This window comes from Strongylocentrotus purpuratus, unplaced genomic scaffold (assembly GCF_000002235.5).
Source record: "Strongylocentrotus purpuratus isolate Spur 01 unplaced genomic scaffold, Spur_5.0 spur5_scaffold_5, whole genome shotgun sequence".
Taxonomy (NCBI): Eukaryota; Metazoa; Echinodermata; class Echinoidea; order Camarodonta; family Strongylocentrotidae; genus Strongylocentrotus; species Strongylocentrotus purpuratus.
The window spans coordinates 21,479,167-21,504,275 of NW_022145611.1; the positions used below are offsets into that span (position 1 = coordinate 21,479,167).

General features: G+C 34.6%; 1 protein-coding gene across 2 annotated transcripts; it reads left to right on the forward strand.

Moving 5' to 3' along the window:
- The first annotated feature begins 1,130 nt into the window (after positions 1-1,130).
- LOC575382 (exportin-1) lies at positions 1,131-24,549 on the forward strand. 2 transcript variants are annotated; one of them, XM_775786.5, is made up of 23 exons: positions 1,131-1,401; positions 3,527-3,690; positions 4,047-4,148; positions 5,014-5,148; positions 5,674-5,834; positions 6,215-6,329; positions 6,824-6,943; positions 7,413-7,541; positions 11,018-11,176; positions 11,742-11,942; positions 12,232-12,370; positions 12,759-12,862; positions 13,015-13,249; positions 14,627-14,790; positions 15,139-15,273; positions 15,494-15,598; positions 16,311-16,496; positions 17,181-17,303; positions 17,579-17,819; positions 18,292-18,426; positions 18,739-18,901; positions 19,481-19,577; positions 20,115-20,261. In XM_775786.5, the coding sequence occupies exons 2-23, from the start codon at positions 3,565-3,567 to the stop codon at positions 20,259-20,261; spliced, it is 3,222 nt and encodes a 1,073-aa protein (XP_780879.4). In that variant the 5' UTR covers positions 1,131-1,401; positions 3,527-3,564. The 2 variants fall into 2 exon arrangements, with proteins under 2 accessions (XP_780879.4, XP_030855618.1); XM_030999758.1 differs by lacking the exon at positions 1,131-1,401 and having other exon boundaries at positions 3,565-3,690; positions 20,115-24,549.
- Positions 24,550-25,109: the final 560 nt, after the last annotated feature.

The following is a 25,109-nucleotide window of genomic DNA, read 5'->3' on the forward strand; positions in this document are numbered from 1 at the left end:
CTGTTGTTACCTATGGAAAAAGTGATCACTGATTTGGGCTATTTTTGAACACTTTCCACCACTCGAATTTCTTAGGACTTTTTACAGTAAAATTTAATGTTTTTAATTTTGTATGATACAATATATCTATTGCAATTTGTATAAATATCCGTAATAATTATGACTGTACAAATCATTTTCTGTTATTTCGGTCTGTACGTACGTTAACCCCCCCCCCCGAAAATTATTCGGCATGCTATTGAAGGGGGGGGGGGATTTTTTTTTAACAGGAAAGAAAATGTATTTTTAGGCTTATGTAGGGGGATTTCTGAACTGCTAACTCATTTTTTCTTACCGTATCTCCCATTTCATCACTGCAGTTTTCTTATAATTATAGAGGGAGAGTACCTTCCCCGAGTCAAGCCAAAAAATATATAGGTTTCAAGATACAATAATTTCTTTCACTGAACTGAGGGAAGACGTAATAATGCACAAGTAGGGGCGGTTATCCTTTGGGGACTTATGAACATTTAAAACCAGAAATAACCACTACCGCCTTGTTCACAAACTTATTATCTTCCCCTTGCCTCGGTCGGGTATACCGTATTACAAAATATATCAATTCACAACGCTAAATGTAATATACTCTGCATCTCGTTGGACATTGTTCCTCTTATCATTTTCAACATGTACCGCAGTTAATTAAATGACTATTAATTTTATTTACAATCAAACCTATATTGGTAGGCCACGGCTTTGTGTTCAGCGTTTCTTTGTATAATCGTCATGGTGGAATGCCCTGTTCTAATTCTCAGCTCAATATCGTGGTTTCTGAATGGGCGCCCTCTATATATGTTGACACTTACAACTATATACAACACTCGAATCATTCCCGCGAAGTACATTTTCTACCAAGAAAACTATAGTGCAAGTAGATGAACAATGATTCAATAATATCCATCCCTCTTACGAAAATGAATAAGAAACCCAATTTTAAGATCAAAATGAAGATATGTGTCACTTCAAGTAACAGATATATGAATGTGTAATAATTATGAAGGTGTAATATATTTCTCATTTGCAATATAGTCGAACGTTGCGTGCATGCGTTTGCATTCACGATCGCGCTGCGCTAAACTGGTTTTGACCGGTTTTTATTCGCCAAAAATTTCCATCACTCGAGACGCTGAATCTATCGGAAAGAGACGTAAGCCGGAGATACTCTGATTTAACCTTATTTCAAATGGCTGAAAAATCCTCAATTTAGCAAATATACTACAATATTGTGATGATGAAGCTTCTTTTATGAATGCTTTAATGTGAACGTTCTGGGATATCCACGTTTGCGATCATTTACTGAGCAGATACATTTTCACGTGGGTTTTGTATTCGTCCTCGGCAAACGGCAGCGAAGAGCCATCCGTAAGTAGTAGGCGTCATTCTCATTGGTCCAGCCAGGCTAGCAGCGCAAGATATGAGCACTATAGATTGAGTGAACATAAAAACGCAGGTTCGGCCAGCTGTTGTGCTGGTTTGGTCTGCCTGGCCTGGCCTGCGCTGCCCTGGAGCTGGAGCGGGGCTAGGATCTAGCTAGGAGTCCTACTCCGAGAGAAGCGTGCCGAAGTCTAGCACAATAAAACCTTTTTTAAAGATAGTTCTTACATTAAACTATCTTTTTGTAGATGTAAAGTTCGAAAGTGATGGTCTAAATCTAAATCAACTTGTAAATTTCAAGGCTGAACAGGATGACTTAGAAACTTGTACTTAGTCTAACTTGGTCACTGATTTGGAAATCGACTCCAAATCATGTCCAACTTGTTTTGTAAGGCCAATGGAAAGCGCCAGAGTCCAGGCCAGGCACATTATTAGCATTAGAAAAGTGTAGTTATAATGTTAATTTCAAGTAAAATGTTAGGTGCGCAGGCAGATCAACTTGACTTGATTGCTTGATCTACCAAAAAAAAGTTGCTTAATTAACCAATTTACTAACTTAGCAATAACAATACATCATGTTTTGTTTGATTTATTTCTATCAAACTACAAAGACAAAGTAGTCTCTAGATCTAGGCCTAGACCATAGTTTTACCCACTTTGTGTGATGATGCTTAACATTTTTAAGAACAAAAACAAAGCCATCACTAATTTGGACAAAATATATGCACCAACTAGCACTAAATAATATTAATCATCGTCTAAGTATTTGTCCTTTGATTAATTACCGGTATTGTCTAACAACCTGAACATAATAAATATACAGGTTAAAAGCTTTGTGAAAAATTGCATGTAATTTTCTTTAAAATGTCTGCATGGATACAAAACCTGTCCGGACACACATCGTCTTGGTTTACCAAAGATCTACCAACCATTCACTGATGCACGCATGATACTGGTAATTTGGCGGTATTGGCAATGGCGAGAATTGCATAATACACATTTCTTTATTATTCACCAATCCGATACATACCGGTATATTCTAGACTCTTATCTACTAGACTATCTGCTTTATACGTTTCAATTTTCTATAAATTAATAATTTTGAATGTTTGATGTTTATTGTTTAAACTTTTAAGTTAATTCTTTTATGTAAACCCATCACATTATTGTTGACCCAATATTATTAGTCTTTGGACTACTAGTACTATCATGTATCATATTAAAATGTTTATTTTACTTATTGATAAACTTGATTTCAATTGGATTGAATTGAATGAAATTATAATCAAGACTGTATGTCTGTCTATATTTTTTTCCTCCATTTTTGCAACAACTACTGTACCTTGACATTATGAGTTAGATGGGCATTGGTGGTTTGGGACACTGACCAATTTGAGAGACTGTACCTCATATTTGAGATTGCATCCAAATAAAAAAATACAATATAAGAAAAAAATCTATATTTCCCCAGTTCACTTACTAAAAGTAATACTATACTTACATCACATGTAAATTTGGTGTTTCTCTAGTCTTTACTCCTTTTTTTTTGCATGAATATGTATCTCTATAAATTGTAAATAAGGATGAACATTTTGTGTTGCATGTTTCATTTTGTGAAAAGGGGACACTTTTTTTTTTTTGGGGGGGGGGGGTCCACAAAAAAAACACGACTCAGCCAGCTGCTGAATAAGCGGGGGGGGGGGGGGGGGGGGGGGGGGGAGAGAAGGGGACATTTTTTTTTTTTTTTTTGTCTCGAAATTTGAAAATTTGACATTTAGCACCCGTTGGGGGGTGGGGGGGGGGGGGTAAGGTCACCTTATTTAGGTCAGCTATTGGCATAAATTTTTTAATTTTAATTTTTTAATTCAAAGGGGGGGGGGGGTTGCTCGAAAATACACTCATAAAAATAATGAAGGAGGGGGGGGTTTAACCCCCCCCCCCCCCCCCTGCGTACCCGTCTGGTCAGAATATCCCGTTTTTCAAATCAAAGAGATGTGTCTTCACTCTTCAGTGCTTTTTAGAGGGATTCCATGGTAAAAGCTGCCTGGAGCATGGAAGGCCATTCCAAACCTTTGTGGCAGTTAATTTGAATTTTTTCCCCCTCTTTTTCCAGGCATTCACCTTATTCTGGACATCTTCTGGTGGTGATCAATGCCTTCACAAAGCATGGCCACTTTGGCTGAGCAGGCTGCAAAGCTGCTTGACTTTAGTCAAAAGCTTGACATCAACCTCTTGGACACAGTAGTTGGTGCCATGTACAGTGGAGAGGGTCCTGAAGTGAGTAGCCATCGAGATATGTTTAATACTGCATGATATCATACAAAAAATGTACATTATATCTCCATAGATCTGTATATTTCTTGAATTCAAGCAATTGTCACTTGTCCTTCAATTTATTATTTTGCTTTTTAAATGTTGTGGACTATTGAAGATAGAGGAAGTGGTGAATCGTGTACTTGAATAATTATTATATACAGGTTCTGTCTTGACCAATTATGTACTTTTAATACATTTATACATGTAGGTCTTGCATATAATTGAAATATCTTGGTATTGCAATCTATTCTGCTATTTTCGATTATAGTACTCTGAGTCCGAAGACTAAATATTATTTCTGATTCTCTCATCTACAGCAACAAATGGCCCAACAAATATTGACTAGTTTGAAGGAGCATCCTGATGCTTGGACAAGAGTGGACACCATACTTGAATTTTCCAGCAATGAACAAACAAAGGTTTGAATACACCAGTTTACAGTTGTATCAGTGCGCATGAGCAGACAGTTGACCTCGGGTCATTGGCCCCGGAACAGGGCCAATTTGGCCCTGTTCCGGGGCCAATAACCTCTGACCTCTGGTATTTATGCGTAAATTAAGATTGCGCCCATGCAAATGATGATATGCGCGCACAACGCAGCGCGCAGGCAGTGATATCATCATAATTTGCATGGGCGCAATCTTAATTTACGCATAAATACATGACCTCTAGGTCATTGGCTTTGTTTAATCGCCAATTAAAATGGCGCACACAACTGTAAACTGGTGTATTGAATTTAATGTATATTATTGAAAGAGACATATCAGAGACAGATAAGACTTCTGTAAATCTTGTCTGAACAGAAGTGTGATAATACATGTTTTTCTTTTTTTTTCTTTGCATTCCCTTGGTAGCAAAAAAGGATTGGAATGAAACGTTAAATGCAGTATCATAGCATTCTACATTAGAATGTAACATTGCAATGTGACCCATACAATCATTTACATTTATCCATTTGTTTTGTTCGGAAATGAAAATCTTTTGATATGACCATTGACTAAAGTTTCTGGTATCACAATTATGAAATGGTCATTACAAGAAACTTTGCTTTCCACAGCAGAGGTTCATAGAGTGCTATTGTGATTTGTTGATACATGTTCACCTTGCAGTACGGTTGAATTCATAATGCATTTCCTGTGGTTCCTATCAAAGAGAAATGTATTCAAAATGATCATCTTTAAAAAACATCAAGTGATATCAGATTATGTCTGTCATCCTTGTACAGAATACATTTATTTTTTTGCTGTTTAACACTTTTTTTTAATCCTTTGTTTTTGTTTGCAGTACTATGGATTACAGATCCTTGAGAATGTAATCAAGACTCGTTGGAAAGTATTACCTCGCACTCAGTGTGAAGGAATCAAGAAGTACACAGTGGGACTTATCATCAAGATATCCTCTGAGAAGGAAATGGCTGAGGTAATTTGGTTATCATAAATAACATATAAATTGCATATATTTCGCTCTTCAGCAAATGTTTTAAATCCTGTAGGGTGTGTAGGTAATACAAAATGATATGCTCCACCAAGATATGAAAGTCTTAGATCGCCAATACCAACAATTTTATAGGTGTCTAATGTCCTGGTAATGTTTACAAAAGGAATGAACATACCGTTTTTATAAGTCTACATCTTAATTTAGACGTTAATTTCTATCCCAAACCATTGCGACTGGGTACCATCGTATTTGAAATTCCCAAAATAAGAGTCATTGGCCAAGGCTTGCTGAATGTGAAGCAGGTCGAAGCATAAATAAGATTTGATGTAGATATACTTCCTTTTCTTCATCTTCTCCACCTTCTTGTTCTTCTCATTTTGCCTCTTTTGTCTTCTTCTTCTTCTTTTGCTTCTTTTTCTTTCAATTTTTACAGATTTAGGAACAAGGCATATTTATGTTTTTCCTTTGAATGACCGCTGCTGTTTTACTGTCTTTATGTTTGTACAGAAAGAAAAGGTGTATCTTGGGAAGTTGAACATCATCTTGGTACAGATCCTAAAACATGAATGGCCTAGAAACTGGCCAGCATTCATCAGTGATATTGTTGGTGCCAGCAAAACAAATGAATCTCTGTGTCAGAACAACCTTGCCATCTTAAAGCTCCTCAGGTAAGAACAAACCTATTTTTTCCAACAGGATTTGAACTTTTCAAGATTTAAGTACATGTACAACAAACTCTGAAGCATTTGCTAACTGAATCAAAGCTGTGTATGGTGAGAATATAACTCTGTGAAGAATTTGTTTTAAAAAAAAATCTTTTCAAATATCAGTTTATCCATGCGATATTTCCACATGATATGTGCAATGCTAAATTCCTTGTATACATTATATATTAATGTGGCATAGATCTTCAATTTGTATATATTTCTTAGCCATTTATGATATCTGCTGTATTCTCTTGATTCTAGTAATCTCAAATGCCTATGTCATTAACCTATTCTTATCCCTTTTGTTTCTTTATCTTTTTGTTTCCCTGTAACTTTTACAGTGAAGAGGTGTTTGATTTCTCCAGTGGGCAGATGACCCAGGCCAAAGCCAAACATCTCAAAGACAGCATGTGTAATGAGTTCTCTAGTGTATTTCAGCTGTGTCAATATGTTATGGTAGGTAGTCAACATGTTTCCTTCTTAGTCATGAAATGTGGCAGAATGCCAGCTTCTTTTTCTCTCTTTTATCTTTTAATCTTTGCTCCTAATTTGTAAAAGGCATTGTCTATTTGAATTTGATTATGATATTTTGTCATCTTTTGTTATTTTAGAAATAAGTTAGTGTGTTTCATTGATGCATCCAACTCCACATTAAGAGGCCTTAAATATCCTTTATGTTCGAGAAACAGAGATAACTTTGGCTTAAAATTTAACCCTTTTAGTTTGTCAATTTGATTCTTGCTGATCTTTGAGACATTGCTGATAATTTCCTGATTTTTCATTTTTTACCCAATTTTTGTGTTCTTTTTTTGTTGTTGATTTTTTAATAATTTGTTATCATGATTTGTTTCTTCTAAAAATATTGATAGTTCCTGAGATTGATGTAAATCTGGTTTAAAATAGCAGTAAGAGAGTAACAAATGTACTCTTTGTTTTTCTTTCTTTTGCAGGATAATTCTCAGAATGCCTCTCTCGTTGGATCTTGTCTAGAGACATTGCTTAGATTTCTGAACTGGATTCCACTGGGCTACATATATGAAACGAAGTTGATCAGCACATTGATATACAAGGTAGTGTCCCATTTAGTGCTTTTTATGATCTGCATTTCATTTATGGTGTCTTTTATATTTGTTTTCTATGCTAACCTAATCGTATGCCCATTAATTGCTGTTTGCATGGATAAATTTTTTAATTTGAATTAAAAGCAGCTGTCCTGCTAATGTAAATTCTTTACAGTGTTGACATTGAAAGAATGAAAATACACTATGCAAGCTTCATATCCATAGTATTTGTTTAACATGCTATGTTAGAGTGTGATTAATGTTTACTTTGATTAATATAAGAATATAACATTAATGGAGCTTCATTTTATCATTGTTCACGATTATACATGTATCTTACTTTTCGACATAGGTAAATAAGGTAATGCAAGTAACCATGCCTTATTTACAGTTTTAGATAGTCGTTGCAACCATTAAAAATCTATATACTTTTGGCATTGTTATGATGGTGCTTTTAATTCTTTCATCCATGTCATAGTTTCTCAACGTGCCGATGTTCAGAAATGTCACTCTCAAGTGCCTGACAGAGATTGCTGGTGTGAATGTCAGCCAATATGACCAGCAGTTTGTTGTACTCTTCACACTCACCATGACACAACTGAAACAGGTAGGGTCAACAAACCTGTTTACTAATCTGATTGAGAGAGCATATAGCTCTCATTTATTTCTTCCAATATGTAAAATTAAAAATCAAACAAGTTTACAGTATGTCATGCATAATTTCATGTTTACATCAAAATAACAGAGTAATACATACATAAGAGCTAGTAATACAAATAAATGAAAGAAAAGGGTGTCCCGAAAAAAGCCTCAAGGGCTTGTAAGGAGGGGATCACCAGAGTAAACAAAAAAACAAAAAACAAACAAAACAAACAAACAAACAAACAAAAAAAGAATAGTTGTTTACAAATGAATTATGAATAATGCTAACGACAGCCGGAGGGGTGTGACCGTTGCGACGCCACACTCCAGCACTCTACAAAGCTGAGTAGCAAGGTAAATTGACATTATTTAATTTGATCATTTAGAGAGAAGGAATCTTTTCATTCATTTTTTAAAGAGTGCATTGAATTGTGTGTGTTGAATGTCAGAAGGCAAGGAATTCCAGATAATGGGGCCAAGGTAACAAACTGATTTTGAAAGTATATTAGTTTCTGTTTTCCAGAGATGGAATTTGGCTGAATGTCGAGTATAGTAAGCATGGTCATTTTCGTTTAAACAAAACATTTGAATAAGATAAGGAGGGAGGCGTTTCGTAAAAAACTTGTGCATCAAAGAAGCAATCGATAATTTGTTTGAGTCATACACATTTAATGTTGAAAAACGGCAGAATAAAGGTAAAGAAGGGGCTAGATAATAAGCATTGGCACAAATTCGAAGTGCTCTTTTTTGAAAACGATGTATTCGTAATAATTTAGATGCATGTAATGAAGCCCATACCACATTGCAATACATAACATGAGGTAAAATAAAAGTATTATACATGGTAAATAGCAGTTTAGGTGGTAATATACATTTCACATTATTCATTATCCCAGTAATTTTTGATATCTTACTACAAGTTACATTAATGTGAGAGTCCCATGTTAAAAATTCATCTAACTGTACGCCTAAGTAAGTAAAAGTAGAACATTGTTTCAACTCAGACCCGTTTAGTAACAGCTTTACGTCAGAGTAGTCCGGTCTTTTATTTTGTTTATTCCTGAAAATTACAAACAAGCCAATTATACACATGGTCCAGGTTTATATTAATCTTACGGACTAATGAATTAAAATTGACATCAGAAGCTATCAGTGACGTATCATCTGCAAATGAGACAAATTTAAAGAAATCTGAACAGTTTACTATGTCATTAATATATATTAAAAATAAAAGTGGGCCGAGTATACTCCCCTGAGGAACACCGGATGAAATCATTTTAGAATTTGATGATTGACCATCATATACAGTAAACTGTTTCCAATTTCTTAAATAACTACAAAACCAAGAATGTGGTAAGCCTCTTATTCCTTAAAATGATAACTTAGATAACAGTATTGAGTGTGAGAGAGTATCGAACGCCTTCGATAGATCCATGAAAATAGTGATTGCATGTTTGTTTGTATTAATGCATTTAAGAATATGGTCATAAAGTTCAATCAATGCAAATTCAGTTGAACAGTTCTTCCTAAAACCATATTGGTTAGGACTAAGCAAATTATTAATGATAAAAAAATTATACAATCTATTATATATGAGTCTTTCGAGAACTTTAGAAAACAATGGCAAAACAAAAATATTGGTCTGTAATTATTACAGTCAAATTTACCACCCTTCTTATAAATAGGAATAACTTTTGCTTTTTTCATCTTATCAGGAAAGACGCCGAATTGTATAGATAGATTACATATGTGAGTCAAGGGTTTGATAATGAAATATACATTAGGTTTAAGAATATCGGGAGATATGTTATCGTAACCAGGGCTCTTTCCGGAACTAATATTCTTTATAACATCAACAACTTCATGTTCGGTAATAGGGTTAAAAAACAAAGATTTTTCAGACATTTGAGGCATAAAGTCAGAGAATTTTGCACTTGAATTTGGTAAAGATCGTGTAAGGTTATCTCCTACACTCACAAAAAAAAATCATTAAATATATTTGCCACATCAAACAGATCTTCTACCTTGATATCTTGGTGAGTAATTCCATTGGCTTTTGATGTTTTGTTTCTACCTAGAATTTTGTTTAAAAATTGCCACGTTTTCTTTAAATTTCCTTTGAATTTGTCAAATTTTTCATGAAAATATTTTCTTTTAGCAAAACGTAGAAGCGTATTTAACTTATTACGATATTTCTTATATATTGCTTCATTCACACACGTTGGCTTAAAACGAAATTGTTTAAAAAAGTTTTTTTTTTCTTAATAGATTTTAAAAGAGCCCGTTTTATCCAAGGCTTTTTTATATTCTTGTTAATTAAAGATCTTTCTTTTAGAGGCATGTGTTTATCACAATAGAACTGAAATTGATATAAAAACAAATCGTACGCTTTATCAGCATCGTTTGTATCCAGAACATCTTGCCAATCATTTTTTCGTAGGTCATTTAGAAAAGCGTTTAAAGCCAAAGGAGTTATATCACGGCGTAAAATCCTTGTACTTATGTTGTTTTTTAATGAAATATCAAATTCTGCGAGATGAAAGATGGGAAAATTGTCACTGACATCTGACAGTAATATACCGGAGGAACTATTTTCATTAATAACATTCGTGAATACATTGTCAATAAGTGTTGCATAATCTTTAGTAACACGAGTTGGCCTATCTATAATAGGAAAAAGGCCATAAGAATTAATAGAATCAAGAAGACTTTGTACATGAGGGTGAGTATCATAGTTCAATAAATTAATATTTAGGTCTCCCATAATATAACAATATCTAGCCAATTTACACATTGTTTCCATATTACTATTAAGTTCATCAATAAAATCAGTTACATCACTAGACGGGTTACAATAGATAATATTTCTATTGTTTTGATAATGTCTTCATAGTCAAGCCCACAAGCATACTCAGGCAATATCCAATCCACATTATCTGCTATGCTTATTGTTGCTGTACAAATTGAATGGGCTAATCAAGTTCCTGCAGGAAAAGTAGAGACATTGACCATCTTGTTTATAATCTATTCAGAGTAATGTCAACTTTGAGAGGAATTATCAAATACAGAAAAGAAACAGCGAATTTAACCACAAAAAAAAGCTTTGTCAGAACATTTAGGCACTCATCGATATGGGGAATTGCAAGCTCAATATGTGCAATTTCGTGATTCAAACAATTGTCAAAGCGAAGGAAAATTGAGTGCCAGGAGTGGTAAATGTGCCGAACATGAGAGCTATACAAGAACCTACTACTACTGAAAACTACTGCTGCTACTACTTTTACCTACACACTACTACTCCTACTTCTACTTCTACTACTACTTCCACCACTACCACTATTACTTCTACTACTAATACAACTACCACCTCTGCTACTACTACTAGTAATACTACCATCATCATAATCTTCTTAAAATAACCATTTTCTTGCGCTTTCACAGATGCTGCCATCCACCACGAACATAAAGTCAGCATATGCAAATGGTAGAGATGAAGAACAGAATTTCATCCAGAATCTCAGTCTCTTCCTGTGTACATTCTTCAAAGAGCATGTTGAACTCATCGAGAAGAAACCAGAGTTCCATGAAATTCTCCTTGAGGTGAGACAAACAGTCAAACTGCATTTTTAGAATATCCAGTACATTTTAACCGACCAGGAATTCGCCTCTGCGTTCCCCACACTAGGCGGGAACGCTTCAGACTTTCGTTTGTGCCGGATTCGATTCACATTACAACAGTAGGGTAAAACGAGTGCAAGTAACGTAGACATTGCACTATTTCATTGCCTTCCTCCATTCCTAGGCAAGTAATCACATTGTATTTTTGGATGTAACGCCATTGATGTTATGATATTATTATGTTTTACAATCTGTATAATATTTTTTTTGTAACACACATGTACAAGTGAACAACGAATTTCCATTTTTGTATGGACAATAAATCAATTCAATTCAATTCAATTCAATTCATTTACATCAAATGCTTTGGAAGTTATGGAATAAAAAGACCTCTCTTACAGCCCCTCCAATGTGTTAGGAGCCCCAAATTAGCCAACAATTTGTTGGCAAAATTTCACTTCAATTGTATCATAATGTGATAGATCATTTGTAGTAAAAGCATGTTTTGTGATATCGATTTTGTAATGTTTCCATTATTCATGTGTAGGCACACCACTATCTCCTCCTGATTTCTGAGGTGGAAGAAACAGAAATTTTCAAGATATGCCTCGAGTACTGGAACACCTTGTCATCAGAGCTATACAGAGAGAGTCCATTCCCGTCCACTCCTTCATCTCCCCTGCTGCTGGGTAGTGCCAACAACAGTGTTCCACCTCGCAGACAACTTTATCTTCAAGTACTATCAAGAGTAAGTCAAAAACATAAATCAGTTTAGTGTGGCTTGTCATTGATAATTGCAACAACATACATGTATGCCTTTGAGAAACATCCTTTTGTGCTTTCCTAATTGTATTGATTAAAAACTACTATATAGAAGGTAGAAACCACTGATTCAATTTTACTGTAGTTTATGTTCACTGCCACGGTTACATCAAAGAGCACAATCCAGTGTAATGAATGTTTCATTTGCGATAGAACCTGCATGGTTCTAGATTTATTTTAAGTGTAACATTGTCATTCCTTGTTTTTGTCTGTAGGTGAGAAGAATAATGATTTCTCGAATGGCCAAGCCTGAGGAAGTACTAGTGGTTGAGAACGACCAAGGAGAGGTTGTGAGAGAATTCATGAAAGACACAGACTCCATCAACATGTACAAGAACATGAGAGAAACCCTGGGTAAGTTTACTCAAATTGATGAACATTTTTTCGAAGCACCCTTTGTTACAAGATATTTAGTACTTCTGTATGGAAGAAGTTCACCTTGCATACATCTTTGTAAAATGAGATATCGTGGAAAATCTATCAAATCTATCTATACCTTTTTTTATTTGTAAGGCAAACCTTCAATAGCAATTTTTGTTCTAGAAGTTTGTGTCATTTGAATATATTAGTAATCTGATCTAACATGTTTAAATCTCTATTCGTGAGGTTTTATTATTATCATTATTAATTTTTTACGTCTGCCCTGATGCTCATCAGATACCTTGCGCTATCACTGTTCTGTATACGTTAATCTTGTATAGCAGTGTTGTTTTTTTACTATGTTTTCTTTCTCTATTTTCAGTGTATCTGACCCATTTAGACTACGCAGACACAGAAACCATCATGACAGAAAAGCTTCAACTTCAAGTGAATGGACAGGAGTGGTCATGGAAAAACCTGAACACAGTAAGTTAGACTAATTCATTCTTTGATGCTGAGTCGCCGTTATGTAATTATGTATAATGCAGTGTGAGAAGAAATGGCAAAATCTGTTTTTTTTTTGTTAAATAGGAAATTGAAATCATGTTATTCCTTTTCTCCATCCGTTCATTCAATAGCTATGCTGGGCAATAGGATCTATCAGTGGTGCTATGCATGAGGAAGATGAGAAGCGATTCTTAGTAACGGTGATCAAGGAACTCTTGGGACTATGTGAACAGAAACGAGGGAAGGACAACAAGGCTATCATAGCTTCTAATATCATGTATGTTGTGGGGCAGTATCCCAGGTTCCTGAGGGCGCATTGGAAGTTTCTCAAGACTGTTGTGAACAAGCTCTTTGAGTTTATGCATGGTAAGCAGCACTAAGCAGTTATTTTGTATTTGGACTCGGATGAAATTTGTCTTCATCGATTTAATGTCTTGATACTTTTATTACAGCGTTACGACCAGAGTTGTGAATTTTGGAGAAGAAAAGTTCATTTATATACCACCTAGTTACATTAATGATGAAGACCTAGTTGTATCAATTACTTTAAAAAAAAAATACTTTACTCGAGATTAAATGCAATGATTATAAAACGAAAATATTTTTTACAAGATGCTGATTGATTACATTTCAGCATACTATTAAACATAACGTAGCATAGATTTGTTCAATATCCTGCAGGCTACTGTTAAGGCAACTTTCATTTTGTTTATCTTTGATGATATGTGTAGTACATTATTTGTAATCCTTTGTTTGTCGTGTATCTTTTCATTTGCTGTGTGGATGTATGTTGCTCAGAGATGATGTTTGTGACACTGTTTTGTTTTTGATTCATGCATGCATCACAACCTAATCAGGAATACGAAATTTAATGACACATGACTTTGTGCGAAATGTTATTAATAATTTTTCATATTTATTCACATGTATCAGATTGGCATACGGTGGAAGAGAAAACAGATAGTGATAGTGAGTGAATAAACATGAGAGATCAAAGCCTTATGCATGTGTGAATCAAAAACAAAGCATTTATTATGTATGGTATGGTTGTCATTACAGTGCATGTTATTTGTTACAATTCAAACTGTTTGGATTGGAATAACCATGCTTTTATTATTTGGAAATGATTGTTAACATTTCATGTTTGCAAAGAGTCTCTTTACAGGATTTATGCTGTATTTTTTTATTTTTAAAGAAATAAGAAAAATTGTCATTTTTAAATGTCTTGTGGGCATAGTACACACATGGCAATGAAAATGCTAGGAAGATACTGTTTTAAAACAGGCATATCCACTGTGATGGGAATTAGTGCATGTCTGCAGAATCTTGTAGGTTATATAAACCAAATTACATTTTTGATAGCAGTGTCTTATTGCATGAATTAAATTTTTCCTGTCCCCTCATCTTAGTTCAATTTTTACATAAATGAGAATCTATTCATTAACACAAAATGTATATTTCCTTCAGTGTACTTAATATTGGCTATAGAGTCCTTAAATTTATGAAATATGTACCATTCTAGGAAGTTATACCCCTTTTTCTCTCTTTTTCATTTGTAATTGAGGACTTGCTTAGAATATCATTTACAACTCACTTGATCAAGGAATATGTTACATACATTTATGCAAGATCATAGATGTGTTCAGTTGCCATGGCCATATTCTTTTATCATAGATTTTCTATCCTCCAAATTTTTATGTAGACCAACATAATTATTGTAATCAACATTAATTTCTTCTTTAGAAACTCATGATGGTGTACAGGACATGGCATGTGATACATTCATCAAGATTGCGCAGAAATGTCGGCGTCATTTTGTGCAAGTGCAGGTTGGGGAGGTGATGCCATTCGTAGAGGAGATTCTTAATAACATCAACACCATTATCTGTGATTTACAGCCACAACAGGTGAGAAAATAAAAAGGGTCTAGTTTTGCATTCAATAATAGCAAACGATGAACAAAAATGTTTATAAATTGTATCAAATTTTAGATTTACTGCCATAGAGGTAACAAAAACCTTTGAGCACATGAAATTGTATGCCCATTGAACGGGCTTTTGCATGTTGATGTTATATGGAATGAAAGTATAGAATCTGATGCTCAATATATTATACTGTTTTGTCTATTCATAAATACAACGTCATGGTAATGTGCAATTCATCTTGACAACCTCTAACTATCATGTGTACAATTGAGTAGGACTAGTTTTTTGTGGTTAGTTCAAGTTTTCATTGTTTGTTCTTGTCACATATAGGTTCATACATTCTATGAAGCAGTTGGTTATATGATCAGTGCACAGACAGAGAGCATGGTTCAGGAGCACCTGGTTGAGAAGTACATGCTATTACCTAATCAAGTCTGGGATAACATCATCCAAGGAGCTACAAAGGTACGTCTAGAAATACATTATATTTTCTGATGAGTCAAGAACATTTCCACATCTTGTTCTCATTCGTTCATGTGTGACCATTAAATAATGATTCTTTGTATAGTTGTATGGAAAAATATAAACATTTGTTCGATAAATTGCCATAATGTAATTCATGCTGCTCTTTTGTCATTACTTTTTCATTTTTAATATTCCCCCCCATTTATTTAATTTTGACTAGAATGTTGACAAGCTTCAGGACCATGATGTTGTCAAACAGTTGGGAAGTATCCTCAAGACCAACGTCAGGGCATGCAAGGCAATCGGACATCCATTTGTAATACAGGTAAGACAACATTCCACTCTCAAATCCTCAAGATTTATACACACAGCTACTGCATGTGAGTTTTATCAGTTGAAGTTCAAAGGCCAATAGTCTAGGACTCCAATTTTGATACCAACCTTACACGATCTCACTTGACCCAAGAACAAATTGAACAAAATTGTTAGTTGATTGGTAACAAGTTTCTGGCTGTCCTGTAAATATGCCCCTTTTAAACTAGTAAGGAGTCTGCTACATCTCCTTGAATCCTTCTTTGGATCACTTTTGCTATATAAGGGTGCTTATCCTTAATTTATAACATTTTTGCCAAGGTTATAAGAGATTACTTATTTCCATATTTGTCCCTCAAATGTGAATAATTTTTTTCCTGAAAAGCACTCCTAATCCCTATGGAGACATGTATAAACAAACATTAACTTTATGTATAGGGCTGGACCTAGCTTCGCAGTGATAGTATTATCTTCATTACCACTTGCTGTTAATTTGAATTGAAGTTTGTTGAGCCAGGTCTTACTACTTACTCCGTACTTCACTGCTGTGTTCACTCAACCTGAAAAACATTCCTATGCTAATAGCAATTATTCTTCCTCTTCTAAGTAAATCTAATTTAGTACAGTTAATTGGATCTCCCATGGGTCAAATTCAGATAAATGGTGCCATTCAGAATGTTTTAATCGGTTAAAATACATTAAAATATTTATTATTTGTTTTACAGCTTGGCAGAATATACTTGGACATGCTTAATGTGTACAAGTGTATGAGTGAAAACATCTCTGGAGCTATTCAGCAGAATGGAGTACAAGTAACCAAACAACCTGTCATCAGAAGTATGAGAACGGTCAAAAAGGAAACACTCAAACTAATCTCTGGATGGGTCAGTCGGTCTAATGACCCACAAATGGTAAGAAATAGTTCATGATTTAGAGCAATAAGGTGGATTCACAATCCATCTAGCTATACCAGTCAATTTTATGTGATGCATCGTGGGGAAAAAGTCAACACAGTATCAGCTGTGGCTTTGTTATATACTGTAAGAGATTATGGGATTTAATCAGAATTTTTGGTGGGAAAGGTTTGAATAGCTTATCCGGGGTAAATGTCATGATCATCTTTAGTGAGGGGGTTATATTTCCCAATCATTACCATCAGCAAAGGATATGATGGGTCTATTCTATGTACAAAAATGTGGCCTAATGCTAGAAAAAGTTAAAATTGACCCCATCAACAGCACATTTCAGTCACTTTTTAGCCCCAAATGACAAACTTTAGTCAGAATCAATTGATCATCAATTGAATTCAATACAAATGTGTGCGCTGATATGATATGTTCCCTCCATTGTCAAACAGCCCGGGGACAACTTTAGTTGTGTGTAAATTTATATTATACTCACAGTTATTATGTATATATTTGCTGATCCAATTGATATCTTTATTGTTTCCTAAAATCATATTTTATTTTAGTACTTGTCCATTCAAGCTGTAATTGTAAAGTGATCATATACCGATTCCATTTCACACTATTCCACTACACTGATATTGGAATATTTGTGTGTAAACATATTTTATTCCATTTCAATCCTCTCAGGTCTGTGAAAACTTCATCCCTCCGTTACTGGAAGCAGTGCTGATTGATTACAGAAATAACGTCCCTGACTCGAGAGAACCTGAAGTACTCAGTACCATGGCAACCATTGTCAACAAGCTAGAGGTAGGTACAGCAGGGAACTGTATGTTTAATAACATCATGATATTATGTACAGGAATGTTTCCTTTATTTCTTTAGTTTAACACATGCCCACCAGTTCAAATTCTGTTTCAATGTAGTTTTTATATTGCAGAGTGTGAGCACCCATAATATGTACCAAATAGATTAATATATTCAGCTAGTAATTGCCTTATTTTCATATCAGATTATGGGATAATATTTCTGTCATGGTTGAGAAACAAAGGATTATCTATCTATTTATGTTTGATGTTTACCAGGGAAGCATCACAGCCGAGATTCCTACGATCTTTGATGCCGTCTTTGAGTGTACATTAGAGATGATCAACAAAGACTTTGAAGAGTTTCCCGAGCACCGAACAAACTTCTTCCTTCTTCTTCAAGCCGTCAACAATCATTGTTTCCCTGCTCTCCTCAAGATCTCAGCCGTCCAATTCAAGCTGGTCCTTAACTCTATTGTATGGGCCGTAAAGCACACAATGAGGAATGTAGCAGACACAGGTATGTTCTTCTGAGAGAAGATCCATTTTGTTAATACTGCTGCTTACTTTACCTCATTTTTTAGTTAAAACTTTCTGGTTTTGATTTTCAATTATAGTGGGGGGAAAAGTGAAAGCTAAAATGATAATAATGTCACCACTTTGAATGCAACATTTTGATTCATAAAATGTGTGTACTAAGCGAAGGTCATTTTCTGCAAAGGACAAGTTATCTTTGATATGTGATTGTATGCCAATTGATAGATAATGAACAAAGACTTGCTTTTCAAAGGTATTTAGCAATGTTTTGGTAGCTTATAATGGCCATTCAAGGCAATAATTATTGAATTTGGTTAAAAGGTATATCAATACTTTGTTTTAAACAGTTATGGTTGATATACACAATACTAATAATAATTATTGTACAAGTGGCAAATTCATTTAGTAGCAGATATGAGGACAGATACTAATTATAAACATTATTTCCTCCATAGGATTATCGATACTCTATGGATTACTGCAGAATGTATGGCAAGATGCTACAGTAGCACAGAGCTTCTACCAGACATACTACACTGACATCTTACAACATGTACTCTCAGTAGTGACTGATACATCACACACAGCAGGTAAATAGTTATTCCACCATCATTTCTCTCCTATTATTGAATGTTATCTAGTTTTCTCTTATTCCTCATGATAATTCAACTATTTATTACTTATTCCTGTAATTGCATTTTTGTAAGGAGTTTACTCTGGTTCAAATAAGCAAACTTTATTAAGCATAAGACTAAAATGATTGTCATTAAATTATTCAGAAAAGGGTGTTCTTGCTGTTGGACAATTGATGCAAATATACTCATCAAATTGCATTTCAGTTTGTGTTTTTCCAATCAGAGATCGTCTTCATACGTTTCAAATGTGGTGATGTTTAATTGCAGGTCTAACACAGCACGCTACCATCTTGGCATACATGTTCAGCATTGTGGAGAACACTAAGATCACCAAATCTCTAAGCGCAACACAAGGAGAGAGAAGCAATGAACTCTACATCAAGGACTTTACTGCAGGCCTCCTCAAGGCTGCCTTCCCTCACTTACAAGCGTGAGTACATTTCAAATTATTAACTTTTCTTTGCTTGCGGGATGTAACATTTTTGCAGGGAAAAGATTTTCCATTTCATACTGGTTGTCAATTAACTTTCACGTGACCTTTAGGTCATCTTTGAATCACTGTCTATGCTCCCTGTCGTGTTGAATGGTATGAAAGAAAAGAAGGTGCCATCTAATGTGGAAATAATGTATTTAACTGAAGATAATATCATGTGGAGTGTATCAAGTTCTAATCATAATATTAACTAAAACAGAAAAGAAAGTATTCATACTCTATATATATATTTGGGATGAAAAATAATTAGAATTATTAGTTTACTTGCCTATTCAATCAATCAATATCAGGTGCATCTGGTCAGGTGTGGGGAGGAAGGTCTGCGGATTACAGTTATTTGGTTAACATTTTCCATACCCGGGTAGCTTGACCAGATGCACCTGCTATTGCAATATTTATATATGTTTTCTATTGATTTTGTCTCAATTCATGCTTGTTATATTATTGTATTTATGTGACTTGATTTGCCAAATAAAATAATAATAATAATTCCATATTTGTCCATTATCTTGATAGACCCCAGATCAAGCTGTTTGTGACAGGACTGTTCAGTTTGAACCAGGACATACCAGCATTCAAAGAACATCTCAGAGATTTCTTGGTCCAGATCAAGGTAAGCTTTACATTATGCAAAATGTCTTGTTTCATCTCTTTGACAGACATTCCCCTAATCAAGTGTACCATCTTCATAATTATATGATTCACTACATGCAAATTTGGCAGTGCGTGCTTTGTCAATGGTAATAGATATCTGGAGTTCTGGGATAGTTTGATGGAAATTACTTCAATTCTTCTACATGTATTACCCGATTGTGTGATAGAAAGGAGATTTTACTCAAGCATTTGCTGTAAGTTTTCTGCATATTACCATTTTTCTAGTACCATTTTGAAAGAGTTCTGGATGCTATCAAGTTTTTAAAAGTTTTTTGTAGGTGTGTGAAAAAGTTTTAAATCCAATCCTGTTTCTTGTTCATTGCGATAGCCATGAAGTGTAATTGCAGATTTAGTTCTCGACTCACCAATTCAATGAAATTCACATCAATAAATAAAAATCAATTCTTGCCTCATATCAACAATGTCAATTAAATAAGATAAAGAGAGAAAAGAGTGCATTTTTCATACATGGTATTCCATTAATTGTCATTAACAGGAGGTAGCTGGAGATGACACCACTGACCTGTTCTTGGAAGAAAGGGAAGCTGATCTCAGACATGCAGAGGAAGAGAAGAGGAAGATTCAACTGTCTGTACCAGGTATCATCAACCCTCATGACATACCAGAAGAGATGCAGGACTAGAGATTGCCCTGGCCTGGCCTGCCTTGAGATGATGAATAAAAGTGTCCTTTGCAATCCATTGATCTTGATAACCAACCAAAAAGCTTTTGATATTTGCTGCGATGTCGAATCAACTAAAAGCTTGATGCGGTCATCAACTTACAGAATCAACTAAAAGCTTGGTTTAGTCATTAACTATGTAACAGAATCAACTAAAAGCCTAGTTCAGTCATCGACTGTGTTACAGAGTCACTTAACAACTTGGTTTAGTCATTAACTATGTAATAGAATCAACAAAGGCCTTGCTTAGAAATTGACTGTACAGAATCAAGTAAAAAGTTTGTTTTGATCGACGACTGGGATGCCATCAAGTAACAGGTGTCCACCGGTAAGTTGTGCTGCATACCAGTAAAGTCAAATTTGTTTTCTTTTTCAAAGAATGGATTGTCATAATCAAGAAGTAAAAATGGCTGAAGTAGGATCTAGTAAGGGCTCTGTATTGAATTTGTAAAGTTGGTTGTTTTTTAATCCTCTGTGAAGATTGATTTATGTGAGTTTCCATTATACCGTAAGCCATGTATCTACTTAACAGCTCTGATTGCTTGTGATTAATCCTGTTTTAAAGTTTTGCATTGGGGAGCCACATGTTTTCTTCCTTCTGTTTAATGCAACTTGGTAAAATCATGTTTTTTATGATTTATGTTAATAGACATTCACCATAATTAATCTGAGATAAAGTTGCTTCTGTCTTTTCAAACAGATTAAATGAAAGGATACTTTGTTCTATTATCATAGAATATATAGTAATACTAAATGTATTTGTATCACAAGTTAAGTAATGTATTCATTTGATTTCTGCTGTAGGGACTCATCGGCAGTTTTCTTTATTCTTGTACCTTTTTGAACTCTGTATAAAAGTATTTCAAATTCCTATTGTGCCATGTTATCTAAGGTCATTTATATATGCTCGAGTTGTACTAAATAGCTTTGATAATGAAGTATCTCTATGAGCAAGATTTAATTACCCTGATTTCCCTTGAGTTGAAGTACTTTAATTTATATATGATACATATTGCAGATGGTAGGTAAAGTATATAAACAAAGGATTGCACATAATGATGGTTTGCAATATGCTACAAATATCCCTGCTTTGGATAGAAAAGTTTTGTAGTGTAGGCTGAAGCGAATTGGATCGGAGTGATTTTCAAAACTTAGTATAGCAAGCAGTAGGTTCATCTAACTATTGCCTGTATCTAATGCATTGAACAGAAATTGACATCAGTGTTTTGATTTAGACATTCTATTCCAAAGATGTGAACTTGGCATTTATTGAGTCAAAGGCTTGAGGAGTGTCAGGAGATAGTATGATATTGCACCCTTGTTGCAATAGTACAGAAGATATCGATTGTTCAGTTGCTTGCAAGATATCTCACTGGGAAGCTATCAACGTATGGAACACACTGGTTGTTTCATCCTGGCCCTTTGATAAAATATGTGTAGCATGGTTTAGTATTTCTGCAATGACACTTAAATTCATTCTGCCTAAATACCTGTAGATATTTCTTGCTTCCTTCCGAAGTACTGGAGTTGGTACTCGGTAGTCATCTCATTTTCAGCCTTTTTTGTATTATTCCTATTTTATGTTACACTTACAGGTCATTCCCAACATTGGATTTGTACTGTGTGCTAGCTCACAATGCTTTGTTTTGACAGTTTGAAATATCACTAGTTTCCAATGTTTTTATTGTTTGATTTGTTTCTTTCAAGCTTCATCAGTACTTTAATTTTGGTACTTGAAGGTTGCACCTGTAGTTCTTTCAAACATGTTCTAGTCTAGTTGTATATCCATGACTTTAAGGTCATCAACAATTGTTGGATGTCCTTGCTTTTTCAAGAAAAGCGTTAACAGTCATACAGATCACTGTGTGATTACAGGCTATTTGTATTGATTTTGTATTTTTTTATTACCGGTATATTAAGTTAAGTTTCTCCGTTAAGTGTTCATAGTTTCCACATTTATATATATATGTATGTATTAGAACTGAAGATTGAAGAGATGATTTGCATCATCACCATGTACATAGATCTACTATTGTCAGATAAATTGCAAAATACTATCACTATGTGATAGCCCACTGCATGAATGAGGTGCTGCATTTTTGTACACACAATGGCCAAGCAAACATAATTTCATCAACCTCTTTGTAAGTTTGAGGTTCTCAAGTTAGATCACAAGTATTGAAGTAGCTATGGAGGTCATGATTGATGTGTTGTACAGGGAAAACTCTATATAACGAGGTCGTCGGGACCAATTGATTTTCTTTGTTACAGCTGATCCTCGTTATGAGAGGTTCATGCTGTCATAGCATTACCGAAAATTATTTTTGGGCCCAGACAATACTCATATTGTAAGCGTTACCTTGATTTAGCCAAACTTGTTATATTGAGTTTTCCCTGTACTCTTAAAGACCTCTTGAGAAATTAATCACATATATATGCAACTTTGTGTTAATATGATGATGATACTGCCACCATGTTCTTTTGCTTCATTTCAAACCTCACTTTTTTCAAAGTAAGAAGAATACATATATCAAATATTGCTTCTTTTCAATATCTTTACATTTTGATTGATATATTTGTGCTCCAGATCTCATGTACTGTAATTCCTTAAAGGAATTAATTGTGTGATGTTCTGCATTGTATCTATACATAGCATGCATGTAGGTAGAACTAGAAACAATGACATAGGTTGTGTAGAGGTATCATAGTATAGTAAAGTCCAGAAGTAAAGGAGAAACCTTCTCTTTCTCAAGCAGACGGTTCCTAAATGATAGATATAAATCCGAGCAAGGATTGTTAAATATATGAACTCAATTATACTCTCAATTGAAGTCACGTCTTGGGATGAGACCGAGTATATAAATCAATTTATGAGCATGGACATGTTCTCCATGATGTTGATCAGCGTATCTACATCTTTTGAAATACAATCACACCTATAGAGAAAGAGCATCCGGGGGAAGCACTAAATATGGTCTTTGGAGGCAGTTGGTCTTTATATTCAGGTTTTGTGTAATAACAATAATATTTCGCTCTAATATAGCATTTCAAGGGAAACAAAAACAATGTGATCCTTTAAGACATTTGGTCTTTCTATACCGGTGGTTGCTAAAGCAGGTTTGACTGTATGTTCTTCTTACAGTACGATTTGCAAGCAAAAAAATACCCCCCCCCCCCTCCCAAAAAATAAATGGAAAAGGATAGTGAACTTGTGATATAAATTGTAAACTTAGTTTCTGTGTAATACACATTAGCAATTAGAAATTAGACACTTACCACTATCTTACTTTAAACGTTGCCAAAGTTCTGATTTGTAAATATTATTATTGTAATTTGAATATTTTGTGCATTCAAAATGCAGTCTAAATACATGTACAGGATATCCAGCTGTTCATGTGCAAGGTATTATGGTACTTATATGCTTTGAGTGTGTACAACAGTTCCAACTGTTTTCCTGAAGTAATGATTGCCCCACCCTCATGTTTGTACATTAAAAAAGATAATATTTTGTAAAGAAACTTGTACCATATTAGCACATTGTGTTCCTCCTTGTATTTGAAGGGAGTGATTAAGTTTGATATACAGTAAATGTTGAAACCCTCTTTTCACATGTTCAAATATCAGCTGAGTTTATTAGTTCAATGAGAATTCAGATGATTTCACATACAAGATGAAGTATGATGGATGAGAAGAAAAATTGTCTTTTATTGTATGACATACAAATGTACATTAAAATCACAGCGTATTTTGTTTTCTAGACTGCATAAAATATATGATGCAATGTGGTTCATTGCACATGGAGCAAACATAGTCTCTTTTGAATGCTAAATCTGTTTCATTTTTTTATATTTCTTATTCTGATGTATAACATGGGAATGTTGATAGATACCATACAGTAGGTCTGATGAACTCATCAATCAAAATGATAATTCAAGACGTATCTTACACATTTCAAACTCATTTTGAGCTCCGAAATGGTCAGTTGTAGATGACAATATTTCCCCCCGCATTTACCAAATCCTTCATGATCAATCTGCATTTAAAAACATGATTGGAAGTGTGGAGATCTAGAAGACATTTTCTGTTCCTTTTGCAGTGGAAACTCATTTTAAAAGAACCACATTTCTATGATTATGCCAATATGAGATATTTTTTTTAATCTTTCATTTTGTAGATGTTTACACCATTATTGCATATGTATATGAATGTTTGGGACAAAAACAATAAAATGTACAAATAAAAACATGAATCGATCTCATGTGTGGTCTTTAACACTTTGCCGAGATTTGCAGTATACATGTAGTATAATCCCCCCCCCCCTCTTATATCATTATCTCTTTCTCACATGTAGATTTAATCCTTTTCACTGCACACTGCATAGTTCCCCCCCCCCCCATGTTACTCAATGAACTGTCTTCATCACTTGGGTTCATAGGGACTTTTAGATTGAGTGGACGAGAACACGACGAACGCCGACTGATCAATTAGAAATCTTTTAGATTGCACTCGAAGATATACATGCATGCAGGAAGTAACACTATGAACATCACGGACAAAGAAAGAGGACAAAATATACAGTTCCTCATTCAACCCTCAACAAAAGAACATCCCTTCACTGCTATTATGTAAAAATGTGTAGAACAGGTGAATATGCATGTGACACCTGTTCTACACATTCTTACATAATAGCAGGGAAGGGATGTTCCTTTGTCTACCTGAGGAACTGTATATTGTATGCGCACACGGCATACTAGTACCTTGAGCATGTAAAGGCGCTATATAAATATCAATATGTATGTATGTACTAGA

Excerpts from the sequence above, each read along its gene's own strand:
- LOC575382 (XM_775786.5), top strand. The coding sequence starts at position 3,565 with ATGCCTTCACAAAGCATGGCCACTTTGGCTGAGCAGGCTGCAAAGCTG. Across the intron at positions 13,250-14,626 it reads GCTCTTTGAGTTTATGCATG|AAACTCATGATGGTGTACAG; the intron begins GTAAGCAGCACT and ends TTTCTTCTTTAG. Across the intron at positions 16,497-17,180 it reads GGTCTAATGACCCACAAATG|GTCTGTGAAAACTTCATCCC; the intron begins GTAAGAAATAGT and ends CAATCCTCTCAG.